This window comes from Heloderma suspectum, chromosome 1 (assembly GCF_057233095.1).
Source record: "Heloderma suspectum isolate Gila_16-S chromosome 1, 16-S_ref, whole genome shotgun sequence".
NCBI lineage: Eukaryota > Metazoa > Chordata > Lepidosauria > Squamata > Helodermatidae > Heloderma > Heloderma suspectum.
In genome coordinates, this window is record NC_139458.1 from 200,382,213 (window position 1) to 200,409,429 (window position 27,217).

General features: G+C 41.0%; 2 protein-coding genes and 1 long non-coding RNA gene across 11 annotated transcripts in view; 2 read left to right on the forward strand and 1 right to left on the reverse strand.

Annotated features, from left to right (window-relative positions):
- LOC146358618 (uncharacterized) overlaps positions 1–27,217 on the forward strand; it is a 179,900-nt gene that overhangs the window by 122,082 nt on the left and 30,601 nt on the right. For 3 of the 7 annotated variants that reach the window (XR_014785185.1, XR_014785187.1, XR_014785189.1), the window contains one exon: positions 17,812–18,559. This is a non-coding gene — a long non-coding RNA (uncharacterized LOC146358618). Of the gene's footprint in view, positions 1–2,742; positions 2,820–17,811; positions 18,560–23,821; positions 23,995–27,217 lie in introns of those variants that run through there. The other 4 variants (XR_014785191.1, XR_014785198.1, XR_014785197.1 and 1 more) reach the window with 3 other exon arrangements.
- AKAP19 (A-kinase anchoring protein 19) lies at positions 9,467–11,789 on the forward strand. The gene has a single exon (XM_084816094.1). It carries the CDS (start codon positions 9,548–9,550, stop codon positions 9,812–9,814), a length of 267 nt encoding a protein of 88 aa, XP_084672220.1. The 5' UTR covers positions 9,467–9,547; the 3' UTR covers positions 9,815–11,789.
- HIBCH (3-hydroxyisobutyryl-CoA hydrolase) overlaps positions 10,868–27,217 on the reverse strand; it is an 85,681-nt gene continuing 69,331 nt past the window's right edge. For all 3 annotated transcript variants that reach the window (XM_084816049.1, XM_084816068.1, XM_084816060.1), the window contains exons 12-14: positions 20,752–20,871; positions 18,587–18,620; positions 10,868–16,240 (exon numbers count right to left, since the gene is read on the reverse strand). In XM_084816049.1, coding sequence (XP_084672175.1) covers positions 16,122–16,240; positions 18,587–18,620; positions 20,752–20,871 — 273 coding nt within the window. In that variant the 3' untranslated portion in view covers positions 10,868–16,121. The remainder of the gene's footprint in view (positions 16,241–18,586; positions 18,621–20,751; positions 20,872–27,217) is intronic.

Sequence of the window (27,217 nt, forward strand, 5' to 3'; positions counted from 1 at the left end):
GGCTCAGGATAACTCATATCTTGGTTTCTCCAGTCACCTTGCCTCCCTGCCTACCAGAATGCCCCCTTTCCCCCTCTCTGACAGTTTTCTAACCTCAGATAGCAGCCACCGTGGCTCTTTCTGTGCCAGTTGCGGGGGGGGGGGGGGCGGAATCTGATCTCCAACTCCCCTTTCCAAGGTTACAGTGCCTTGGAGGGGGTAATCTCCAGTATTCTGTGGTCCCTCAGACAATGTCTAGGGGCCATAGAATTGCTCCCTGGCTTTTAAAAAGGAAGTCATTGCAGTTCCCCACCCACCGTCTCCTGCCAGCAGTTCCTGCAGAGGACTCCTCCAGATTCTTAAGGCGTAAGTAACTTCCCTTTTGGGAAAGGCAACGGGAAGAAGTGTTAGAGGGTGCTTCGAGGTAGTGACTCACAACAGGGTGTACTTTCCTCACCTTTCCTTTGGAAATGATGGGGTGGGGAAACCATTGGAAGTTTCTGCTTCAAGGTGCCATGTCACCTCAACACAATGGTGTTGTGCTTTCCCCCTCTTGCCCTTCCTTCAGGAAAGGCGAGGAGGGGAAAATGTTGGAAGGTGCTGCTTCAAGGTGCCTGGGGCATGTCAAGGCAGGAGCTTGTGAGTTCCCTCCCTCTTCCTTCCTGGGGCTCCACGAGGAGGAGGCTCCTAATGAAATGCATTTTCCCACCTACACCCTTCCACCAGAAAGGCAAGGGTTGGAAACGGCCACTGGGGAAGCGGGGAGTAAGAGTGGTATGGCCTTTGAGAAGCTCAAGCCCACCTTTCACTCTATTCTGATGTTTTCCATTACTCTTCTGCCTCAGAACTTGCAGTGGCCACCTCACCCACAAACCCCACCCATCCTTGCTGCCACCAGGGAGGAGACCCAACTCAGGGCAATGGAGAGGGAAGGGAGGAAAGCTTCCTGTGAGATCAACCTAGAATGGCCCTGTGATAGACTGGTAAATTGTGATCAATGGTCTGCCCACCCCCAGCTTACAGAACCCTTTGCAGATCAGTTCTAAAAGGCAGCCAGGTGGATGGGAATGTTGGGGGGTGGCGTTTATATATACTTCCATTATATATACTTGGATTCCTGCATTGAGCAGGGGGTTGGACTCGATGGCCTTGTAGGCCCCTTCCAACCCTACCATTCTATGATTCTATGATTCCATGTCCCCTCCCCATTTAGTCTTATTCATGTGCAAGTACTATAGGTTGTTTTTTGGTGTACGTTTCCTGTCACATAGTTGTATAGAAATAATTTCTTGCAGTTGTTGCTCAAAACACAGGTTGTGATTCAGCTAAATATAAGCCTAAGTACCACTAACTTCAGTAGGAGATTCAGACATAGTGAGACTTCATTGCTTGGCACAACTATCAGCCATGGTCCCACCAGCTGGTTAGGCACTGTGTGAACAGAATGCTGGACTAGATGGACCCTTGGTCTGATCTAGCATGGCTCTTCTTATGTTCGTTTAAGTAGCCCTCCTCCTGCATACTTTCTGTCTTCCATTCACTGGTTTCCATAGGTCTTGCCAGTTTTTTCAGATTTCTCAAGTCTTGTAAAGAAAAATACAGTTGCATAAACTGGCCCACTTTTGATTTGTTGTTATGAGCATGAACTTCGGGCTTGCAAACTCCTCCCTTTCACCCATGAGGGGAAGCAATTTAAAGTTTCTATTACTGGTCTGTCCCAAACCACAGTTTCACATTTCTTTTGAAGTTGGAGATACTGTAGTGTATGCAAACTGCAGGTCATGTACAAACTGGGATCTTATCACAGTTAGCTTACAAGCCATGATAACTGGGTTGTACAAACCACAGTTTCCTGAGTTCAGACAAGATGGGAAACAGTGTTTAGAATAAACCAGTAATTACAGTTTTAAACATTCTTCCCTTAAGTACTAGCTTAGGGCTTGTAACAAATCATGGTTTGTTTGTTACATCTGAACGAAGCTATTTTGTGAAGCATTCTAATTAAGTGAAGTTGTGGGGAGCTGCTGTATTTGCATAATACCAGTCACAAGATTTTATCTGCTACATTTGGACTTCTTGGTCACAGAATATGGGAGTCTTCGTATAAAATCCCATACCCCTATTAAAGAAAGAGCATTCTTACTAAAATTGCCTTTATTATTTTATAGTAGAGATCCAATTGGATAGTGGACTTTATTTTTGCAGGGAGGGGGGCACCTGAAGTAGGATTCTCCAGAGGTTTTCTATATGGAGAAACTAAATAGTGGAATGAAAAGGGTTTTTTCCCCAACAGGAATAAAGGAAATACCTCATCATTTACATGTTCTAGATAGGATTGCAATAAACATTTTTGAAGCATTAAGAAACTGTAGGATAATTTGCTAGTCATGTTTTATTTGTCCTGTCAAACTAGTTAAAGACACTGAACATGTGTTTATAGCTGAAAGCCAATAAACCAAGGTCCACATTATTTTTCTAGCTGTGCTGCACCTTTCTTGTCAATGAAATGCTTTTAAAGACTGGCAACGAAAGCTAGTTTTTCAAATCTTAAGACTGGCCAATGTTACTTATTCCCCCACTAGTCCTAGAGTTGCTGTAGACTGACGTGTGATGAGCCTAAGGTGCATTGGTGCTGTGGAACTGAATAGCAATCAGTTTTATCAAAAGGATTTTGAGAACTGCAGATGTGTCAGAAAGTATTTATTGTGGGCTGACAGTATTATTGACTGTTCTTAGTGTTAGTCCTTTGTTATCTCTTTTGAGGTTCCTGGCCTTAGAAATGGCTTAGACCAGCCTTCCCCAACCTGTCCAATGGGTCAGAATCAAGACTAGCCAGAGTGGTGAGTTGTTAAGAGATCATCAGAAACACAGCTACTCTTCATAATTTATTGACTTGACAAAAAGGTTACAGAAATGAATGGCCCATAACTTTATGTTGACAGTCTTTGACCTTATCTATATATGCAACAGAATTAGGTGTGAATGAAGTCATTGACTTCCAAGGTGAAAAAGTGGACTGTACTAACTGTAAATATGGGAAACCATTGTTTGTTTCTTAAAATCACATATGGAGACGGGTGAACAGTTCCGGCAACAGAGCCCCTTGGGGTGTTGGCGGGGGTGAGGGACTTCTTCAATGTAACCTCTGACCGACACTGGAACTCCTTTTCCCTTTGGGAACTTTGGGGCTGCTGGTCTTAATCCAGTGTTTTCCTATGAACATTCAGAAGGACAGTCCATTCGAATTGAGAGGTCAGGGAGAGAGAAATGAGCTGTTAGCTATTATATGCTCCCAAAAAATTTGGGGAGCCCCATGTCTCTAGTCAATTTGGAGATTGTACCTAAATACTACTGTGTAAGCTTCCAGGCACCATCAGCTTAATGCATTCCAAGGTTTAACCATTTGGAGAATGTCACAAAAAAATGGTATTTAAGCAACCACTACGTAAGAGTTATTTTCTTCTGGAAATGATGGTCCTAAAGAAATCTAATGATATTCTATGTCATTCAGAAGGAATCAGTACACTGCAATGGCCATTTGGTGTGCTTTTTAGTACATCTTCTGATGGCAGCATTGAGGGACAAACAGTACATGCACATGATAACTGGTTCTTAAACATTACCTGCATATGTAGAATCAACATGACTATGTGCTTTCCTGCAGCCTGTAGAGTGAGTTATATCTAAACTAAACCTTACTCTAGTTCTGATTTTGCTTTGATTTTGCAAGGTATCTTCAGTCTTGAGATGCAGTTTTCTTCCAGCCTACCAGAAAAGACTTCTGAACTTGCAGGGTTCATTAACAATTAACTAAAGTAGATAACATGATAGTCCTTTATTGGATCATCATCGTTCCTCCATTTCTACTTTGATGCTTTCATTCTCTGGGACAAACATGGCAACAGCTGCTTCTACCCAATTAAATGTTACATCCTACTGTTGAGCTTTCATGGTCTGCGTACTGTGTGCTTAAAATCTGTTAGTTTTTTTAAAATTGTGGCCACGGTTGTAGATCAGGTGTGCATGCCAGATAATGCAGAAAAAAAAGAGAAGAAACCTGTAAGTGCACAGAAGTGTACTTTATTAGTTCCAGTGCATTTTAAATCAGGATCTTTTTCAGGGGCATTATATAATATATTACAAACCATTTACGATTTCTTTTATTGCATAGTGCCTTCAAAATGCATTGAGCCCAATACACTAGCATGTACTTTGTCTGGGGCCTGTGGAATTGTTGAAGCTATTTCCCCCTATTGAAAGTTTTGGCCTAGCATTGCCTGATACTTTCAAAATCCTCGCTGCGTGCTCAGAACATTTACATGAACCCCAATCGTGCTCAGTTGAGTACCTTAAATCTTCTGATGGAGGAATGACCAGGTAGCCTGTTCTCCCCTGCTGAGGGTTGTGCTAAATGAAATGATTCTTTTTTGCTTTAGAAAGCTAAAAGGTAGAGAGCTTACAAGCCATTTGGAAAGTGGCTGCAGCACACTTGAACTCTTGCAAATGCTGTTTTTAATGGTGAATATACTCGTGACCAAATGTATTAAGGAAAGGCTTTGCTCAAAATCTGAACTCTTCATAATTTGTGGGATCTCATAGTTGTTCTTGGTTTCCTAACGTTTCTGGAAGTACTTGAGATGATGAATGGTGTTTCCCCCCAATGGCTAGTTTCTCTGATTCTTGGCTCTCTTCTCTTTACACCCAGCTATGAGGCTTGGTTTATCAAGATACGTGTGAGAGCTGTTGCCCCACCATGTTATGTTTGGTCACTTTGGATTCACTTTAAGTATAAATGCCCTTGGAGTCACAGTATGACGTGACAAAAGTAATCTCTGGTTAGTAGGAAAAGTATGACAGTATGTGCAAAATTGCTAAACAGAAACACACAACAGCATAGCTGGCACAAGGTGACACACACTACATCTTTTGATGTGCGGTAATCATTTGCTCTGGACTTTCCTTCTAGAAAATGAACGAAGTGGTGGATATTAAGTCCAAACTAATCGCTGATATTGTTTAGAAAAGTGCTTCTCTAGTAACCATAGGTAAGGCAATCCTGAAAACAGGAGAGAATATTTTCAGGCCTGTCCCAGTGAGGCCCCTATCTTCCACATGCCCATTTTGCCCAATACTTGTTCCTGGCCATGGCACCCCAGAAATATCAGTTCTGTGTGCCATCCTCCTCCTCCATTTATTCCCTTACCTTTTACTGCTGCCAGTGCCTGCCCTTTAGTAGCTCACAACTCACTGGTGAACTGCATCTTAACTTGTAAATCTAAGTTCAAGTAACTGAAGTACTTCCTTAACTAATCTGGATGCCAGATAACAAGTGAACATGTCTTCTTATTCTAAAATGTGTCCTTCTAAATTCCTGGTATAAACCTGGAGACTGATAGTTGACAGACAATAAATTTGAACTTGCTTATTTTGTCTGTGAGTGATTTTAGCAAATATCTGGAGTGGGGGAAGGGAATATCCTTGATTATGGCCAATAGGTTGTACATGCTAGTAAAAGTGTTTGCCCAAAACTACAGGTTTTGTTCTTAAAGGTTTCTTGTCTGCTCCTGCTGTCTAAGAGCAGTGCAAGTTCTGAATAGTTTGGTTTGAAAAGCATAACATGACTGGGGCCTTGATCTGAAAGCAGTACAATGACTCCTCTGCAAATCATAAGGAAAGAATTTACATGGATTACCTATTTTGAAAGAGCCTTGATCCAAAGAGTCATATGTGCTCTGTCAATAGAACCTAGCTGCTTTTAAGGGGCAGGGAAGGTAAGAAACAGTATGAGCACCTTCTTCCCTTCTCCCAGTTTGCTCTGTTTTCAAATGTCTAAATTTTCACTCTCCCCTCTCCTAAATTAACTCCTGAAAATACTAGCCAAATATAAATCTATTTCCTTTCAGCATGCTTTCCTAACATGAAAGGCCCAGCACTTTCAACTTATCAGCAGGATGAACAGAAGTGGCCCCTTACAAAGTCCTTACTATTCATGAGGTGATCAAGAAAGTGTGCTTTTAGATTTCTCTTGTAGAGTATGAAGCAGGTGAATAGTTGAATTCAGCCTGGATAGAACTAGCCCTAGAGGCCATAAACTGTGGATACAGGAGGGTTCCTCTCAAAGGGGCAGAGGGACATTTATACTCTGGGGATGAACACCTTCTTCCTTCCCTTTTCAGGCACACATTGCTCAGCTGCAGGGTGTATATTATGAAGTGGGAAGGTGATAAGCAATTGGGAGTAGTCTTTTACTTCTTCCCATGTGATTAGTCATAACTGCTATTGTATTATGAGCTAGGAAGACACTACTTTTCAGTAAATGCCATAAAGTCAGCCTTTACATTTTTGCAGTATGTGTTAATATTTCTCAGTTGCTTAAGCCCCAGGTTCAGGATTGATTCAATTAATATGAACTTTATGCTTTCCCAGCCTTTCTGGATTATTGGTATAAATGTAAGCCTAGGATAGGCTTGGGGTTTTGAATACTGGTGTGTATATTGGCTACTAGAAAAATGCAGAACATGTTTACAAGGTGCTCTACACAGTCTCAGGGTGTACTTCGAACAATAGTGTGTCTTTGTGAGCATTTTAACATCTCCTATTATTCCCTTTGCAACATCTAGCTAACTCAGTGTTAGACTGTTTTAGATTTATGGTTTATTTCAAAAATGCAAATAATTTCTGCTGCTGTGAGGCTGCCGGTATTCAGTGAAAACTTTCTTACACCATCCCACTAAAAATCAACCTATGCTAGTATAAACCATTTAACTCAGGGGTAGGCAACCTGGTGCCCTCCAGATGTTTTGGACTACAATGCCCATCAGCCATATCCAGCATGGCTAATTGGCAGGAATTGTGGGAGTTGTAGTCCCTTGGACCTGAGGTTCTGCACCCATGCCGTAACAGGACATCATTGGTTGACAGGATGAGATGTATCACATCAACCAGAAACGTCTGAGATTTCTGAGTCCGAATGGTACATGGCCCATTAGTTTGGCTTAATATGTTTTGTGTTACTTTAACCATCTAGAAAAGGCAGTACAGGGTCACTTTATTTTTATTACATAGTATCATAATTTGATAGGTACAGGACATTATTTACAAGGAAAAAAATGATATTAACTAATGGTTACAGAAACTGCTCTGTCTTCTGCAGTCAACAAGCAAAAGCAATGGAGAGGTTTTAGGATAACGTTGACAATACAAAAACTAAAAGCTATTAATTGGTAGTAATCTTTTGTTTGAGTTATAAAATTCCATAATAGTATTCCACATACCTAGAGATGAAGCCATGGGGAAAAAAACCAGTTGGGGGGTGGGGGTCAAAAAAACCCATACATTTTGTGGGGAAAAGAAAAATAAGGAATACTTTTTTAAAGCGTACTTTAGAGATATAAAGTCACCATGTTTCTTTAGGACAGGCTTCCCCAGGTACCCTCCAGGTATTTTGGACTTCCGTTCCCATCAGCTTCAGGCAGCATGGCTTTAGGAACATAAAACAGCCTTCATTTTCCTAAAGTTATATTATGTATAGCTTGGTTTACTCATAAAATGATCATTACATTAAAAAAACCTCAATAAATTTGTAAGTATTGTCTGAATAAACCATACTATAATATACCAAACATTATAATTTTATAAGCAAACCAAGTTAAACATAACGTATTTTAGGTTCATATTTTATGTCTGAGCAGAGGGAACTTCAGCAAGTAATCCCTGAAACATCTGAATCATCCTAGAAGCCAGAAGCAGGAAGAACTGAAGGCAGAGGAAAAACGGTGTACAAGATCCATTTGTTTGTAAGGAAGTTTAGGGAAATTCCTAAACCTGTTCCTGTTTGTGTGATAGAGTTTAGGAAAATCTGATCTAGAGGACAAGCTATTGAGATTTTATTTAGCTCAGTTTAGGAATGGCAAGCAACCATATTTAATTTAAGAACCTTTAAGCAATCTGTTTATTAATTGAAGAGTAATGTTTTATTCACTTTTGTAAATAATTTTTGCTAATGCACATCTTATTTTTTGTTCATTTTGAAAGGTGGTCTTCAGCGGTAGTGTCAGTTGCATGCTTATGCCATAGGAACCAGGCTACAAACTTTTTTTAGGCAGAGAGAGTTTTGTGGCAGCAGTTAAAAGGTTTTATAGATGAGGCAGCATTTCAAGGTGGTGATGGCTGACTGAGAACTTTTATTTAAAAACTGTGGCAGTGAGTTCTATAGACCCAAGTCTCAAAGTTAATTTTTTAAAAAAGAAACATAGCGGGACAACCCACTTGCTGTTCCATCACATCTGGCAACAATGGTGGGATAACCTACAGTGTTTTTTTCCACATGTAGGTTTTAAATTAGAACTACATGAATTGATTGCTACAGCATCTAACCAGTATGAGCCCAGAAACACTGGACTCAGTAGAACAAACCCCAAACTGTCAAGAATACACATTGTCTTCCATATCATGTTTCACTTGTGGAGAAACTGAGCATGACTTGGAGCATCCCTAAACGTCTATCAGTAATACTATTAGATCAATAATTTTAATAAGGAATGGAAGAAATAACTATGATAGAAATCTTACAGAGAAAATTTTAAAAACTTTTTAGTCCACAGTTCCATTATTTCCAGACATGTTATGTCTCTTGTCTTCCTGTTAAAGTCTTATTATATCTCTTTTAGAAATCATTTGCGGGGAGTAAAGGCTGGGTAAAAAATATATTAACACCTTGTCTTAAATGCTAAAAAAATATTTCATAATCCAAAGCTGTTCAATTTTTCAGAAAAAAAACAAAAACAATCTTCCGGGGGGGGAGGGGGGACACACATTTTTTCTGACATTTTCCCTTTTTCCCCAAGCCTTCACATTTCTACATATACCTGGTATGTGTCTAGAGATAGAGGTAAATACCTTTTCACCCATTTTTTAAAAGATCTAGAGTAACTAGTGCCAGTAGTGTCTTGAGAGGTTCTATCCCAGATCCTTGAATCCTGCCCTTTATCTTGGCATGGGTTTGAAAATTCAACAAATAGGAAGTGTGAGTTAATGAGTATTCATATTATCTGATGGGGGAAGGCTTGCATGTCTCACTCCAACCCAAGAGTATATATGAACTCCTAATTACCTTCTCTCTCACACATACCTTTTGAACATCCAAAACTGTTCCTAAGTATGAGATGCTATTTCTAAGCCCGGTTCATTATAAATAGGTTAAAATTGTGACTTAGAATATCTAAAGCTGGCAGTTACTGTGGGTAACAGTTATGAAGCTAAAGTTTTCAGTTGTTTAAAGCCTAAATAGAAATCAAACTACAAGATTTTTTTTCTAATTAAACTTCTGTTACCAAATCCATCTATTATAAAACTGCTTGTTTATGTGCAGAACACAAAAGCAAACTGCAGAACTGCTAAACACAAGTATCTATCTAAAACCTACAATGTAAAATGTTTTCTTCACAGATATTGGGAGAGAAAAGTACTCTCGTCTCTGCTTGCAACAAAGTGCAGTCAGTACCCCTCTACAGGACAATACTTCAAGGTTGACTGTGCAGCTAAATCCAACTCATACTACAGTCGTACCATGGGATGCATTAAATCCAAAAGCCCCTTCCCGCACACTATTCTAGATGACGGAAGCAAGGAAGTCACCGGCCACAACAGTGGATGTAACATAGAAAAATCTTCCCTTCTTCAGGGAAAGCCTGGCGCATCTTCTTCAGTAAACGCTGTGGTGCTGGACTTTGCTCACCGTCTCTCCCTAGAAATTCTGGATCAAGCTGTGAAGCAATGGGCAGTAACTGAGAGCAAATACAGTGACATCCCCTTCATAGAAAGTGATGAGCCATGAATTGCAAGGCATGGCTCCTCACAACATGTCTCTGTCAGGCATCTCAAGTTTTGGTGCTAGTGCAAATAAAGCAATGTTCATACAACAGTAGTTGTGAATTTAAGACACCAGTTGTACAGAGGCAGATAGCCTTGGTTAAGGCATTGTAATACATTGCCTTTACATTAAATCTTAAGTAGAACCACAGTAGCATCCCGTGGTTCTAGGGCTAGCGTGTGGCTCAGTGCACCAGTAAATCCCATTTAGCATTCAGTATCGACAGCAGTACTAAAGATTTACAAGAACAAGCCATATGTGCTCATGTTCTTTTAAAATCCGGCACAATGGGCATAGTTGAAAAAACAAGATTGGGCCAGGATTTCAGAAATAAGGCGAATACTAAATTAGCTATGGTGCTGAAATGTTCCAGCTACTATTGAGCCATGAGAATTACTAATCTAAGGGTAATGTTAAATTTAAGCACAGAATACAATCTTGCCAAAGTTAAACACTTCAAAAGTCCTACAAATTTCAATAGGAGAAATTTAAGTAAGTGCTTAACTCTCCCATTGACATAAATGGGATTTAAGTGCTTAATGGGGGAAGTGGCCCATGCTAATTAATGGTTCATACTACCATTCCTGCTTCCTTTCATAGACATATCTGATAATCCTGATGTAGTGGGGCTAGTTTGCAACTTCATTCACTTGAACACACATATACTAACTTCAAACCAAAGATTTGCTGATGCAGGGAAGATAAAGAACATACAAATAACCTTGATTGTTGAATAGTTAAGAGAAAACAAATTGCAGTGAAAATACTCTACTGATATGCAAACTCTTGGGTGTTATTAGAAACCATTCCAGCATATCCTGTTAATGGCAAAGTAGTTAATCTGATAGCATAAGAAACAGTCATCTTTTTGCTCAAATTAAAGAACTTTTGTGTAGGCTACAAAGCAACATACATGCTCGTCCAGCATCAAGAGAAATTGGTAAGACCAGTCATAATTTAAAGCATTATTTGTGACAGGAAAATGCTGTAGACAAAATCAGAAAGCCGGCAGAGCTAGAAAAGTGATTTATGGATACAAACAGTTCCACTGAAACTGCTTAGGCTGTATCCTCAGTATTATTTTCACTGAAGAATAACTTCCAATACAAGACAAATGGAATAGAAGTTATGTCCAAGGCATCACAAGGGTCATGCTCTTAGCTGTTCAAGCAACATGAATAGCTGTTGAAAAGGAGATTAACTAGAACTGTCATTAACCCGTTCTTAGACCAACCATACGCTGCTCATGCAGTACCATTTCCAAACACCACAGTATATTTTCAGTATTGACTCAGAAAAAAAATGGCAGGGATGATCCCCAAGTAGGGCTGTCATTTTATTCTGGTGTGTCTCATTATGTCAAAAACATAAGTGATGGAAGCTCCCTTTCCCAGATGCTGTATAAGTTCCTCTTGGAGCAGAATCTCCAGCAGCAACCCCGTCTTCAGCACATAGTAAATTGGAAGGGGAATAGCAGGAAACCAGCATGATGTCTCCAGAGCTGAAATACCAGATGAAACTCCTAACATTTCTAAACATACATCTTTTCCACATAACAATGTTACTGAAGTGGCCCTAGGCCAAATGAAATGATGTGTTGAATGCAAGACTGGCTCCCTATTAAACTCTATCAAAACTATAGCATAGTCAGTGTTATACAAACGTATAATCACAAAACATTTAGCATCTGTTTGATTCCATGTAGTACAGGCATTAACAAGACATTCATAATGTTTTCTTTTAAAAATCAGGAAAATGACAGTAAGTAAATATGGCAGTGGCCATACTTTAAAGTACTATCTGCAGCACAACTTTGTAAATCTGGTATTTCAGCAGCATAAGGAAGGAAGCTGCACCCTTAACTGCAGCATATTACAATATATTTTTACAATATGTGTTAGGTTTTCTTTCTACCCAAACGATTAATCACTTGCAATTGTGTCTGAATAAAAAATATTTTGTAATTTTGTGTATTAATCAGGAACACATTATGTTGGAATATGCACTGAAAACATTGCCTGTGAGATTTTCTTTCTTTCGACTTAAATATGGGTACTGAGCCTGAAATCTAGTCAAAGGCATTTAAATTTGATCTCAGATCTAGATGGCTGCAATTGAGAAACAATGTAATTTTGCTTTCTAGCAAATAATGGTTACTTGGTAGAATCTCTATATTAATTGTTTAAAAATTAGAGCCAATAGGATGCTAGGTGTTGCAATGTATCTTCTAGGTCTTAAAACAGAGAGCCAGTTGAGGATAGGATGTTGGTTGGAATGTGGGAAACCCAGGTTAAATCCTACCCCCTACCATGAAAACTGTGAGTGGCCTTGGATAAAATGAGTACCCATATTCTGCTTTCAGCTCCTTGAAGAAAGAATGGGATACAAAATGAACAAAACGAGTCAGGGGCTGAAATTGTCAGCCTTTGGGCTGAATTCCGCCCCTCTCAAAAATGCTTAGAAGGCAAATAGGAGTAGATATACTTCTATTTTTCCAAAGCTGGGGAATGGCAGAGAACACCATGATGGAAGAGTACTATGCAAATAAAAGAATTTCTCATCCGCCCCTTTCCTTCTATCACCTCCAGATGGGAAATGGTTCAAGAGCTGGTTTCATGTGAAGAATGGAAACAAAAGGACTGCCTCTTGCATTCCACATAGAGCAGCATGCAATGCGATGGATAGACAGGTTGTGGGGAGCTCCCTATTTTTGTAATTGCATAGTATACAGTAGGTTTGGGTGAGGATTATCTGTATATATATTTTCTCCCCCTTCATTGAAGTTAAGAGAAATTAGCTTACATTTCTTAAACCTCTGACTTGGAAAACTACAGATTAATGCTGCTCTATTGTATTTCTACTTTGTCATTCTACCCTGTTTCTCATTCACTATTACTGAATGCTTCTTTTTTTCAAGTAAGCTTTATGACTTTCTTCCATTGCCTTTCACTATCTTGATTTTTCAGTGAAGGCTACATTCTGAAATTATATCTATTGCCATGGAAACAAGTGGAAGAACAGTGGTTTCACCTGCCCAACTATAAAAAGCATATGAAGTGTCAGCGTGCAACAAACAGAACAAAGATCCACAATTGGTTGTGACATGAATTTTCATTGATTAACCAGTGCTATAATGAAAATCAATAGAATCTAAATCAAGGCCATTGTTATGTCTGCAAGAGCCCAAGAAACAGAAGAACAAAAGTAAAATCAAAGTATCTGCCATTATGATGTGTAGGAATTGCAGAGGGAGTGTTGTGTGCTTCCACAATTTATATTTGTGCTTTACAGCTTCCCACAGAATGTAACAGAACTCATTATGTTTTCAATAGAATTAGGTTTTGATACAATCAACCATGATAGCCTTCTGGATTGCCTGACTGGGATGGGACTTGAAAATACTGGTTTTCGATAGCTCCAGCCCTCCTTGGAGGACAGGTGGCAGGCAGTGGTGCTGAGACTACTGTTTGACCCTTGGCTTATGGAGTCCACAGGGTTTCATCTCATCCCCTATACTATTTTACATCTGGACCATTTTAGTGCAGCGTCATTACCCTTAGCTCTGTCTTTTCTTTCCATCTTATTCCAGGGAAGCTATATAAGTTCCAAATGAGTAGAGAACTAGGGGGTTCCACCTTTAAAGGCGGCCTAGAAATTTTTTTAGATGGATAGAACCTTAAATCTAAACAAAATAGAAGTGCTACTGCTAGGAGGAAGGGCCAGTTTGAGAAGAGGTATCCAGTCTTTTTGAGATGCACTAGTATTTCCCCCTTAAAAGGAAGGATTGCATAGTTTTAGGGAGCATCTAGATCTGGCTTTGCTTCTGGGTAGAAAACTGGCAAGTGTAGACAGGAGTGTTTTGTTCAGCTTTGGCTGGTATACAAACTGATCTTTTCTGGAGAGCACATTTAAACAGCAGGTAAAAACTAACTACACTAGAAAGTGCTTTTTTTGATACTCTTCACTAAGGATTCTTTTTTGCAGCTGTTTTGCTTTTCTGTTGCTGCAGCTGTACTGTCATTTTATTGCTATTCACTATAAGCTGTTCTGAGGGCCCTATTTGGGTAGAAGATAGAATGAGCACAGACAAGGTAGTACTAAGAATTAGACCTGAAATGGAGTTGTTTAAATTGGTGAGATTAGGCAATTAAGAACCTTATGATCAACTAAAAAGGCTACCCTGATTAGTCAAGCAGCAGATTTTAAAAAATTTAATATAAGTACTTGTAGAACTGTGGACAACATTCCCTTCTTGCAAGACGGCATCTTCAGACCTTGTTTTTATGAAATAGGCCTATCTATGCGGAATGAATCAAGTCATACAATTAATCATATTAGCCATACACATGTTTTCATGGATACAGCCACTTGGCTACAAATCAGATCCTGATTTATTAGGACAACGTAATCTGGACTGCCTTTTGGACTGCCACTTACCAATCTGGCATGGTTAGCTTTCTATGAAGACAGCATTTATTCTCCTGAGCTTCACAGAGGTATTCCTCATCTCCTGGCACCTCCTCCTAGAACAAGTAGATCTTTCCCTATCCAGGAGGAGAAGCCATCCTACTTCCCAGGTCTGGCTGGAGCTCCTAAGGGTAGTATCCAGTATTAGTCCTACATAGAGAAGACCCATTGAAATGAATGAAACTTAAGTTCATCATGACTAAAGTCCCATTAATTTCAATGGGTCTACTCTATGTAAGACTAACATTGGATACTACTCTTAAGAGCCCAGCCTTAATAGGTCTAAAAATATAAATGTCTCTTTTGTAGCTTTTTCTTTCCCCTTTCCTTGTTTCTTTTTCCCTTTACCCTTCATCTTTCCCCACTCTTTTAGCTAAGTAGGTAGTGGTGGTAGACTACATTAAGGGAGGGGGGAGAAGTTGGCTTTTGCAGCCTGCATTCCCCATCCTCAGCAGTAAGGTGGGAAGTGCCTTGGAGCACCAGTCGTGGTGGTCTCAGCCTTCCTGACATAGGAAGGGCCGCCTAAGTCGCTAGGTCCAGTTCAGCCTTGCAGCACAGTAGGATCCAGAAGCCCAGCTACATTCTAGGCTGCCCATGAGCTATGGACGTGGTCTGTTCTGACTCCCCTATCACAGGGCTGGGAGGGGACTTGACTACCACCCAGCGCAGACACCACAGCAGGGCTGGAGAGCTCCAATTCCAGCACAGGGGAGTGGGAAAGTCCTGGAGGGTCTGCAAACCCAAGTAAAATTTTGGTGCTAATTCAGGAAGAATGCCAGAGCACTGCAAATGTGAGTAGCATGGCATCCCCCTACCTCAGACCTGGAACTACCAAGACAGGAAACCCTGCCACAATTTTTAGGTTGAGTGAAAGGGCTAGTAGTCCAGGAAATTAGAGGGACCTTGGCTAAGGGGGGGGTGAGAATACAAAGTCCCTTTCCCCAAGAAAAAAGCACAAAAAAGTCCAAGGCTAGAGGGAGGTCCAAATTGAAATGCAAAAGGACCACCCAGTCTCCCTCTAGGGATTCCCCCAGGGATTCATTCTCAGATTCCCAGTCTGCTAGCCCTGGCTCTTCTTCATCAAGTTCCACTATTTCTTGTTTGCTCCATTGCCATTCCAAGAAACAAGCATAAGGACAAGGGCAAGCCTTAGGATAAAGGAAGAGACAAAAAGTCTGGAGATTCATTATATTCAGATGGGGACCCTGGGGAACTGTCTGAGGAAGAGGTGGAAATCCTGCCACAGCAAGCTCACCTTTTCCCACATTGCTGGTAAAAGTACGCATGGCACTAAGCTTTAAAGATCAGGCTTGAGGGGCATTCTTGCTTTTTCAGTCTGGTCTGGGGAGGACAGTTCCTCTCCCTGGAGACGGAAAGATCTAGAAGTGGACCCTGCCTACTTGCTTCAGGAGAAGTCACCATCCCGAGGTGAGAAATGCCCTTTGTGATGCTCAGAGAACAGAAATTCATGGTAAGAAAATTTCTGGTTCTTTAGTTTAGGCCAAGAACTTAGGAACCTTTATATGAATTAATATTTATTTTACATGGAGAAGTAAAAATTCACAAACACAGGTGATAACCTAACTTCTGGCCTAGAGCTTTAACGCCTGCATGGCTCCGCCCCCAACAACTCCTTGTAGGTCTCCAAAAACTGTAAGTCCTTTTCATTAAATAACAACAATAAGCATTTCACTCAATGCCAATTATTCCCTTGTTTACCATAATTTACCATACCATAATTATTCATTTGCTGTGTTAAACAAAACTGGAATTAAAACAGACTTAGGCAGGTATTAGTCCAAATCTATTGTAACTTCAGATCATTGCTTCCAAGAGACTTAAAGCATAAGTCCAAAAATTCATCTGTTACTTCCTCTAGAGCAGCTGGCTTCCACTTTGGGGACTGGTCTTTGTCAATAAGTACTACCAGAAAAGAAAAAAGAAAAATGTTCTCAGTTAGGAGGCCTTCCTTAATATTTGCATCAGAAGCAGCAGATATTATTCCTCTACAGAGTGTATATCAAAGGTAAACTATTGTAATCCATCAACATATTGTATGTGGTCTGTGCATTCTCCACAGAAGATGGAGCAATTCACTAGATTTCTTGAAGTAGATGTTGTTTAATTCCCACCTTCTGAAACAGAGTGGCTAAGAATGCAACATTCAAGCAGTTATTTCAGCTGCCTGTGCTCTGTGCAATGTGACAGAGCTTGCACATAGGTTAATTGTTAGACTACTCATTGGCCCTAAGCTGCTATATTCATATATCAGCCAAGACAGAGCAGAAGAGTTGTGCTAGCGCAAAAGTCAAAAGTGTGACTATAAGTCTTGCATTTTAGCTCTTGCAATCTAGTTACCCAGTAATTGTAAGGATCGTGGAATGCAGCACTCTATATATAATGACCATGAGTGGTGCGTACTTTAATGAAGGTTTGGCCCTTTTACCTCCTGTTGGGTAGTGGATTCTCCACATCACCATGCCTATGGCACATCAGAATTTCTGCCTGTTGTAGCACTAGGATGTTAAAAATCTTTCCCCAGTAAGTCTTATGTGACGTTCTACAATTATGAGAAGGTTCTTCCCACTTCTCCTATGCCAAATCATAACTGAGACACTTCTGTAGTCAGGTTTGATTATTATTTTTTGGAAGATAAGTCTGCAAGGATACTTGGGTCTTTGGAGCAGGCATGGGCTACTGCACAGAACTGAAGGAAGGAAATTAATGCCCATAAAGCACAATAAGTTTTAAAGAGAAAATACTTAACAGGAAAAGAATTTGTGGATATTAAGGGTCAAAAAGAGGAGCATTTATGATCATCTGGTTGGAGACTTTTTATGACAAAAGTTCACAATTCAAACTAGGAACACGTGTAGCAGGAGACTTTACGCCCATAGTAACAAGGCTAAGTAGAGCGAAATAATATTGGGGGCGGGGGGATTACTAGTTGGATAACCTTCAGCATGAACAGGATGGGGACAATCAGGGTGGAAGCTGTATTGCCCTATTGACAATTGACACTTAGAGCTGACACATTCAACCTCAGGTTTGTAGTATTCCCTTTTTAGATAAAAAAGAATCAAGCTATTTAAAATAGGAAATAAGATTATTTACAGCTGCTCTGAATGTTTATTCCTCAGTCAGCACTTCACTTGGCTATGTAGCTCACTATGCCAAGTAATTCTGGTTCTGTCCTCTGTCTGACTCCTAGGTGGTTTTAATAACCTTGCACATCACCAGTTGAGAACCACTGTTATTGGTATTCCTCTCTGCTCTGAACAAGGGCTCTTGCTTCCTTGAAGAATCCTCTCAGCAGTGCTTGTCATTTTTTCAGCGAGATAATTCAACAATGAACACATCTCCCTATCATAATGGGTTATGCAATAAGTTATATACAGGTAGTTTGAAAAGCACAGCAGTTGTATTAGAAACACCTTTATTATTAATCCTTTAACATAATAATATTTGCGAATAAATTTCTGCTTTATCCACAGCTATTAAACTGATTGACCAACTTTCTCGATCTACAAGACCAAGAAAATAAACCCTCAAACAGCTGTTCTACCATTTGTCCGCCTCTGCTCGGCAATATCGCCATCAATGTATGTTATCTCTGCCCATCATTCATGTCTGTCCCACTGCAGAATGCACTGCCGCAAGTAGGGCACAGCTCTGTGGTGATGATGGTAAATGGTGGTCAAATAATGTAGTTCCAAAGGGCATGTCTATTCATTCACAGGTTAAAAAAAAAAAAGGACATCAAGTATTAAATGGGGATATAAAGCCACATTCCAAGCTAGGCCTTCAGCTGAATTTACAAGGAAAGTCTGCACCTTCAAAAAACATGTCATGTCATACAGCTCTCCTAGGATTTTACTACTTCGGAATACTGGTGATAAAATTGCATACTGCAGTGCTCTTCTATGTCAAAAAAGAAAAACAATTCCCACCTGTGGAAATACCAGATGGAAGGGTGTTAGTCTGGCTTTCCTCCTGCCTTGTTTGTTTTCAACATACAGGAGCATTCCCATATGTAATCACCAATCTACCTGGTGACTGGCATTTGGATTGCTGTAGAAGTCAAGAAGCAGGCTTATTCCTCTCTGGCTATTTGTTAGCCATTTGTAACCCTTGTTGCAAAGGTTTGTGCCCTGCAAATCAATGTCAAATGAGCTGCTGCTGTTTTACTAATAGCTACATAAAAGCATTATGTTGATTAAAGCAAACCCACTAAGTAATTTGAAATGGTCTCTCTTGTTTCAACTTTACCTGCTCGGACACCTTCGTAGAAGTCATGGCCTCGCTGAAAGATAAAAGAACTTATTATAATACAGCAACTTCCTAGCACATTTTTGAGATATAGTTCCTTTCCACCTATATTATGGTCCCAAAGCCAATTTTTACCCCCAGCAATTAAAATTAGGTCTAGTGTAGATGTTGCATTACCCACGTGAGTTAGCTTTCATTGTTGTGTTTATGTTTGTCACATCTATCCAAGTAGTTGGATCTTCTGTTATCCACCTCACGAATCCCTCTCCTGAATTCTCCATGGTGTCTGGAATGTTTGCATCGTGCTCTTACAATGCTGCTTCGGGTGTTGGTGTGGGTGTGACTATAGACTATCTAGCACTTGATAGTGCTGGTGGGAAGAAAAATGTCTCACTCTGTGAGGGTGTCTGAGCTTCATAAAGCTGATAGTGTGTCATCTGCTAGACTTTGCATTTGCATTTCTTGTTACCTCTTTCTTAAATTGATATTTATGCAAGATATATACTTTAAATTGCTATGACTTAAATCCTGAGAAGTTGTGTATCAAAATTCAAGCACAGACCTACTGAAGCATAAATCTACTGAAGCAATGCAGCACAGATGGACAGGATTGAGTACTTCTGCTGAGCATCTAATTTGCACCTACAGTTCCTGATCCAGTTTGTGCAAATGCTTCTTCATGTAGTGATAGAGCAGCACTGGACAACTTCAGGAGGTTTGGGAGCCATTTTTGCCCCCTCTCCCCCCCCCTCCATAGGCCACAGTCTGCAGGGCACCCCCCCAAAATGGGGGAGGGGTTTAAAAACTGCCATTTTGCCACTGAAATTTGGCAGCAACCCGCTCTGTACTGCTACAGAGCACTACAGTGGTTAAATTTAGCTTGTTTCCAAGCTAAATCTGGCCCTTTAAGCGCTTGCAGCTGCCATGTATGCCATTTTGGGAGCAGATAGATAGATAGAGGAGGGTGGCACAGGGGCTGCACCAGAGGGCAACGGGGGCCACCTGCAGCCTGCGTGTTGCCCACCCCTGTATTAGACACACTCTATCAAGTCAGGATAAACACTCTGTTTAGAATGGGTTAATGATTCATCTACACAGCTGGGGAGGAAAAACATCCACCAATGCTGCACCATTATCACAAAATGGTTAAGAATATCATCACAACACAACCAACTACACACGTGGCAACATTATTATGGCTATTGTCCCATTTCAAATGTGAGAAGTGTAATGTTTAGACTGGATCCAGGTCTGAGCTCACTTTTTTGCTTCATTGTTCCTCTTCCTCATTATGCATACCTGGCAACTTAGGGGAAGGATGGGCACTCACAACAGCCTCATTCTCTCAACCTTTCCCAAGCTACTCTGCCACAGTAATATGAAACTGGTTTAATTCAGCCCTGCATGCAGAATCACTCTCAACAAGAAGAGGGAGAAATCAAGGGGTACTGAAAAAAAGGACAGTGGACTTGCAGGTCGGTACAGAGACAGCTGGCCAAAAGAAAAAGCAACTGCTGCAGGAGATGGGAAATTGGTGGGGAAACGAGATAGGAACTACTTTAGTGGTCATAACCTATGTGCGCACATGTATATATGGAGGAAATGAGACTACCAGTTAACATGAAAAACTAATAGTTGTTAATGACATTTTATTAAATGTTTCCTACACCCCAAACTCACCTGTGGTAATCTACTGAATATTCTCTATTGAGCACTTTACACATGCTTTCAACTCAAATACTGACCACCTTCAGAGAGGAGGAGAAAGTATGCCATCTCCTACTATCCAAATCTCAGCCTCCCCTCTTTAAGATTATTTTATAAAATATTCCTTTGATCTTCAGCCAATATTTGTATGCCTTTAACTCTTCAGTGCCGTGGGGGCCAGAAGCACCTGGGATGCACACTCTGAGCTCTCTCTTCCCTGGAAACAAAGGACTAAGCTGCAGTCTGCCACTTGCCCATATAAGCTCTAAACAAATACTATTTGGCTCCGTTACACAGCAGCATTATATTGCTCAGACAACTGGACAACAGCACAAACAGGAAGTGCCTCAAATATTATGAACCAGGAAGCCTGATGGCTGGCCCTATGAACCATAGCTAGTGATAAAATTAATATATTGCACAGGGCTCAAAAGGCGCGAATATGCACAACTTCTTACCATGCATGCTTGGCTCAGTCTGTACTCCATGATGAGAACATCTTGCAGGGTTAAGGAAGTTCCTTCTCTAAGCTGCCTGAAGGTCATCTTTAGAGACGTTGGAGACATTTTAGTTATTGTCTGTGGAGAAAGATAAAACATTTCCTGCATGAATATTCTGTTTCCAAAGATGAGGAACTTTGTATCACAGGTTCCAAACAAGACTGCATTTCTATATCAACTCTCTGCAAATAACAGTAGACACACATCCTAGTAAGATTCAAGATCCTTCATTAGAATAAGAACTTTTTCATTCATGGAAAGGGTAATCATACTTGGACTTTCTCGACCTCACCCACCCCAGAAAACAGAATAGAGACAGCACTTCTGAAGATTGGTTTTGCCTTCAGAATACTTCTCAAAGACTTCTAAGATTTCTCCTATCCTCATCTAAAGCATTTTGGTCCATTCATACTCTTAGAGTCAGGATTTAAGTCCAATCCTGACTGCTGTGTATTGGGGGGGGGGGGGAGAATAGATTGGGGGCAGGCCATTTGGGGCCCTCCAGATTTCTGACCTACAAGTCTCATCAGCACTAGCTAGCATAGCCAATGGTGAGGACTAATGGGAACTGTAGGCCAAAACACCTAGAGAGCCCCAGTGTACCCATCCCTGAATTAGATTATTAGAAAGGCCATTTCAAAGTACCATAAGATACAGCACACCTGAACCTGATTCTTGAATAATCCTTTTTAAGTTAATGGAGAGATGATGCTGATTTATATACAAAAGAGCAGTATGGAGCATTTTCCCTAAGGGGAGTTTGCACGGTGTGCATTTTACAGCCTTTGCCTGCCATTTGAGTCACACAGCTGCAGTGCATCCTGAAATCAGATTCTAGAAAGAAATCTTGAGAATGTCTCATGTCTCCTTATATAGATTATACATAAAAACTGCAGGGCTGTTGAAAGAATTACTGAGATGTGTCACTTAGGAAGAAAAGCTTTCCAGAAGTATTAAGGCCTAGATCAAATCAAGTGTGGGCATCTTATTTCCCTCTAGATGCTGTTGGGCTACAAGTCCCATCATCCCTCACCACTGGCTATGCTAGCTAGAACTGATAGGAGTTGCAGTCCAACAACTTCTGGAGAGGCACATGCTTCACACCCCTGGCCTAGAGCCAAAGACTCATAAAACTAGTTCTGCAATTCAAAGGAAAATGTCAGAAGCCCCCCTGGGCACACCTAACGTAGCTCTTTGAATCTCAGCATATATTATCTACTTTCTACAGACATATGACATGGCCAGCACTTCTGACCACTTTTCAATGACAAAGCCTAATAAATCAAGTTGTCGCCCCCACTCCCCCCAACACCAGTACATCATCAATAAAAACTGCTAAAGGAAAATCACACCTTTTATTGGTCTAAGTTGTGAAAGGAGAAGGAACATGATGTTTGTTAAAACTGTGCAGAAAGGGAGATAAGGCTATACTCTTAAAGGTGGCCTAAAAATAATCTTAAATAAATAAATTTTAAAAATGACTTCAATTGGTGAACATCCTTTCTGGGGATGAGCAGAGGAACATTCTGGAAATGGGAAGTTCCTTTCCTCGGGGCCAGGAAGCAGGGAAGTTGAACTTAACCAAGGGCGGGGGGCTCCCTATCAATCTGGAATAGGAAAGACTTAGAACAGAGATCGGCAACCTGGCGCCCTCCAGCTGTTTTGGGCTACAACTCTCACAATCCCTGACCATTGGCCATGCTGGTTAAGCCTCATAGTTCAAACCATCTGGAATGAACTAAGTTGCCTGCCCCTAACTTAGAACATAGAACTTTAGCAGACCAAGATACCTATCCAGGAACCCTTTTTGCTCATACTAAAAAAGGAGGTTCTCCCATTTAAACATTGCCTCTTCTCTGGATATGGCCAAGGAACATTCTGGATGTATGACCTACATAAGAAAGGGCTAAGACTGAAGAGAGGGCTAAATTGACTCGCAGACCACCTGTGGACCTAACTGTCCAAAAAACCCTGGAGAACTCTACAACCACAGGCAGCTTTGGCCAACAACCAAAAGTCAATCTTGCATGTTTACTGAAGGAATTAACACTCTTCCAGGAAACAGCCGAACAGATCAGAAGAATGACCTCAAAAGGCTACTGAAGCACTACAACTTCTGACAGAACGGGCAGTAATTCTCATAGGACCTCCTTTCCCTGACACTTGATAAGCCAAACTAATACACTTCTTAATTTACCCAGCTAGTGTAGCTTTAGAAACCTTCACCTCTTTGGACCCAGGCTTGCAGGTAAGACAATGGATTTACTGCACTCTTCCCGCCTCCCCCCACCAGTTGACTACGACAGAAGGCAGGAGAGGTGTGTGGATGCGTCCTGAAGGCAGCCATGGCATAGAGCAACAACGGGTGGCCTCTCCTTAACATTCTCAGAGGAGAGGAGTTGGGAGTTGTGCCTTGGAGGTAAGCTCTGCTTCTTCCTCCCAGCCTTTGCCTCAGTTGATTGGAGCTGCTTTGAGGCATATTCTCCCTAACTCCCCTGCTTACATTAAGGAAGGAAGGGAATAAGGAAAACAGAGAAAATGAAGAGAGAGAAAGTTAATTTAAGTAAACTAACAAGGTATTTTGACTATGGTGAAAGCAAAGGAGTGACGTGCTGCTTACACTTGCTTCCTAGTTGAGGCAGGAATGAAGTGGGAGTAAGGAGTCTCCTTTCCCAGATATGGTAAACTTCAACTTCCTGCCTCTTGATCCCAAGGAAGGGGACTTCCAGAGAATATACATGCTAGTTTTAATAGAATGTAAAAAACAAAAAAGAGCTTGAAAGATACGGCTGGACTATGAATGATACTCAGCATTGCTAGGGATACTTCGCTGACACCATGGGAATCAGCAGATGGTGAGACTGCTGTTGTTTTCAGCAGGGATATTAGGATTGCTGTTGCTTTCAGTGGGAATATTACGAGAATCCTAACCCACAGGGGCAAATGGCAGATTTCCAACCATCAGCATAAGCAATGTTTCTGGCTCCTGATCACTCAGATCTCTTGCCCTCTCTCTCTCTCTTTCCAGATGTCAGCTGATAAAAACAGTGACCCATTTTGCCTGGGCTCTTACATCTGCTAACTCCCAGCTGCTGGACAGATCCTGTGAGTATACACAGCACAAACTCTTATGCCTCTGGTTTAGTATACATGAATCACTACCAGCTGGCTTAATAGCACAGACACGGAAAGAACAAACACTGCTCTGCAAAAAGAAAAAAACCTTGTTAATAGCATCTATCTTCAACCTCTCTTTAACGTCCCAGTTCCTTTATCTTTCTCTACAACCCGGGTCCACCAAAAGGGCTTAATTTGCGGCTCTATTCTATTTCCAACTAGGAATTTCCAGAAGTTGTACATGTTTGTCAGTTTTAGCATAATAATCCAAACTTTGGTCAATTACAAAGCATGAACATCTAGACATATTTATTTGATAAATATTAATATTTATATACCACCTTATCTGCAGAACAGGCATCAAAGCAATGTAAAACAATAAAACCTTAAAACAATAAAAATGAGAATGTTAAAACATAAAAACTACATATTTTAAAAGACTAAATTGAAAAGATACATCTTCACACCCTTTCTAAAAGCCTAGAGAGTGGGGGCAACACAGCAGAAAGCCCTTTCACACATACCCAACAAACAAGCCTCTGCAGTTAACAATGCTCTCAAAACAGCCTCTCCTGAAGATCTTAATATCCAGGCAGGTTCATAGCAAGACAGGTGGTCCCTTAGGTAGTCCAGCCCTAAGCTGCTTAGGACTCTTAAGACCAACACCTGGAATTGTGCACTGAAAGCAATTGGCAACCAGTGCAAGTCTTCCAGGACAGGTGTAGTATGGTCCCAATACCGTGCACCAGTTAGCAGCTAAGCTGCCACATTCTGAACCAACTGAATATATTGCATCTTGTCCCTTGCCTGTTGAACCAAGAGGTAAAGTGAGGTAGCTATTAAGCACTGGCCAGAGTGAAAGTGACTAGAGTTCAGCAGAACTCTAAAGCCTACACATAGCAAGGGATGAAGGAAACTGGCAAGAAATAGAATACTGCATATACGCACACACAAGCAATGCATATATGCAGTGTCCCCAAGAGTCTTAGAGACGCTGGTGACATTCACCAAACTTCAGCCTGGAAATGAGCTTCGAGGGCTCAGTGTTGGTTGCCTCAGGAGGAGAGGTAAGCATTAAAAGTTCCCAAATTCTCCGGGTCAGAGAATCCCTTGCCCCCCACCCACCGCATACATGTTCTGAAAAAAAAACTGCTCAAGGGCAAACAGCGACTCACCACTGAAGTTCCTGGGGGCAAGAAAGTCCTCAGCAGTGGGTTATTGTTTTCCCACCCAACCCCAGTTGCTTTGGAGGCTGCAGCCTCTGGAATTCTCCCTGTGGTAGCCACTAAGAAGGGTATTCCATGGACTGCCCTTGGGACAAGAGAATCCCCTGCAGGGGATGATTGACTCAGAAATTTAGCCAAGCTGTTTCCCACTTGGGGGGGCGGGGAGAAGAGAGCTTGCCTCACTTCTGAGCCAATCAAGTGTTAGCCAGGGGGGCTCACCCATCTCTAGTCTTTTCAGACTAAAAACTAAGCTAGAGGATCTATTCCTGTTTCAAACATACTGGCATGTAAAATCCATACTATTTACCAGGGCCAGATAACCCTGATAGATTAACAAGTTAGAAAACTTCCTGTATTGGTGATCTGTATGAGGAATCCCAATAAGGCTGAAAATGTAGGGGCTCTAATGGTTGCCATGTGGGAGACAAATGCTAAAAAGGAATGACAGAAGAGTATGGATAGTGGGTGCCGCATTCAGAAGTGAGTCACTGATTCTTTCTATTAATAATTATATTGTGCCAAAACGGAGGTGACAATCTGGACCAGTAAACTGAACAAAGAGTGGAGGAGGAATTGGCCAATTAGTAGTGTGAAAGAGATGAGATGCTAACAAGGGAGAACGTGTCTTTCAAGTGAGATTATGTCTTTCAAGTGAGATTAGCTTGCCCGCTGCAGCTCTCCTTCTAGATACATTCCGCTTAATGCAAGGTGGGCTTGAATTCTGGCAAGAGGCAGCATTCAAGAGGCATTCAAAAAGCTCAACACCAAGCAGACACTCTCAGAAAATGCTGTGTGCTAACAGCTCTCCAGAGAAACAAGAAGCATTGAATCACAACACTTAGTGCTTTGAGAAACTGTGTTTCCCACCTCCCTTCTCATGGAGGAAAGAGGCATCAGGCTTAATGACAGATGAACAGCTGTGCTTTCAAGGGAGGGCTGGAACTGAAGTTGCCCCAGATTAAGGGATCCTCCTGGAAATGGCAGCTTGACTAACCATCCATTTCTCCTGTTTACAGTGTTTTATTAACTGAAAGATGAAAGCTAGGAAAATCATTGTACAAAGCTACAGTGAATAACAGAGGGCTAGCTTGAAGTGACCACTATCACCCACTCATGGGTAAATGCTGCAGTGGGGAAATGTGACTCTTGGAAATATGAAAGCCTCCAAACTGGCAGATCTTTGCAAACGTATCCAGTAATGACACCATGCTGGCCTCTATCCACAAACATGTGTCCACACTTAAGGTCAAAAACTCAGCTTTGCATTTTCCAGTCCAAAATATCAACTATGACATTTTTTTTCTTATTGCCAAACAACCAAATTCAAGTCTGAACAGACTATAAACAGAATGTATTATGGGCTGCCAAGGAGCCTAAAATCAGAAGGCCTGGGTAATGACAATCTATATTCCATTTTATCCATGTGACATTCACTGCACAGCAACTTAAAACTACATGGGGGGGGGGGGAGAGATAATCATCTGTCATATCCAACCATGCAGTGGATAGGGTTGATCAAATCTGTTGTGGAGTATGGGGTAAAAGCCAACTCTCCATGTGGCTGGATGCTAGGAATGATCACATGGCTGCACTCATCCACAGCAGATTTTAAAATGGCCACTAAGAAGCAAATAGTGGCCTGTAACCCAACCTAAGGTGACATTTTGCAGAAACCAGGACAGAATGAGGTCATACACCCAGACAGCCTCATCCCTGCTATCTTACTGTGGTTCTTTAAGTTTTTTTTGTTTGTTTTTAAATTCACAGGGCCTTTGGAAATTTTGAGTGAAACCTCTTGATGGGTTACTCCTATCTCCTACTGTGTGGTGACTCATTAATTGTTTTTATTTTTCTTACTGGTGATTATATTAGCTGCTTTTAAATGGAATTCCCCAATAAAATATGTTCTCAGTTTTTTAATGGTTCAAAACAAAATGGGTTGAATCCAGGCTTAGTCATGCTTAGAATCCCTCCAATGAAATCAATGGGACAAGTTACTCATGACTAGCTTTAAGTCCCACAGGCTTCAAGGGTGTACTCTAAACATGATTAAGTCCAGATCCAATTCAATGTGATTCAAG

What these genes read in the sequence shown, in the direction of transcription:
- AKAP19 (XM_084816094.1), top strand. Translation starts at nt 9,548, where the DNA reads ATGGGATGCATTAAATCCAAAAGCCCCTTCCCGCACACTATTCTAGAT.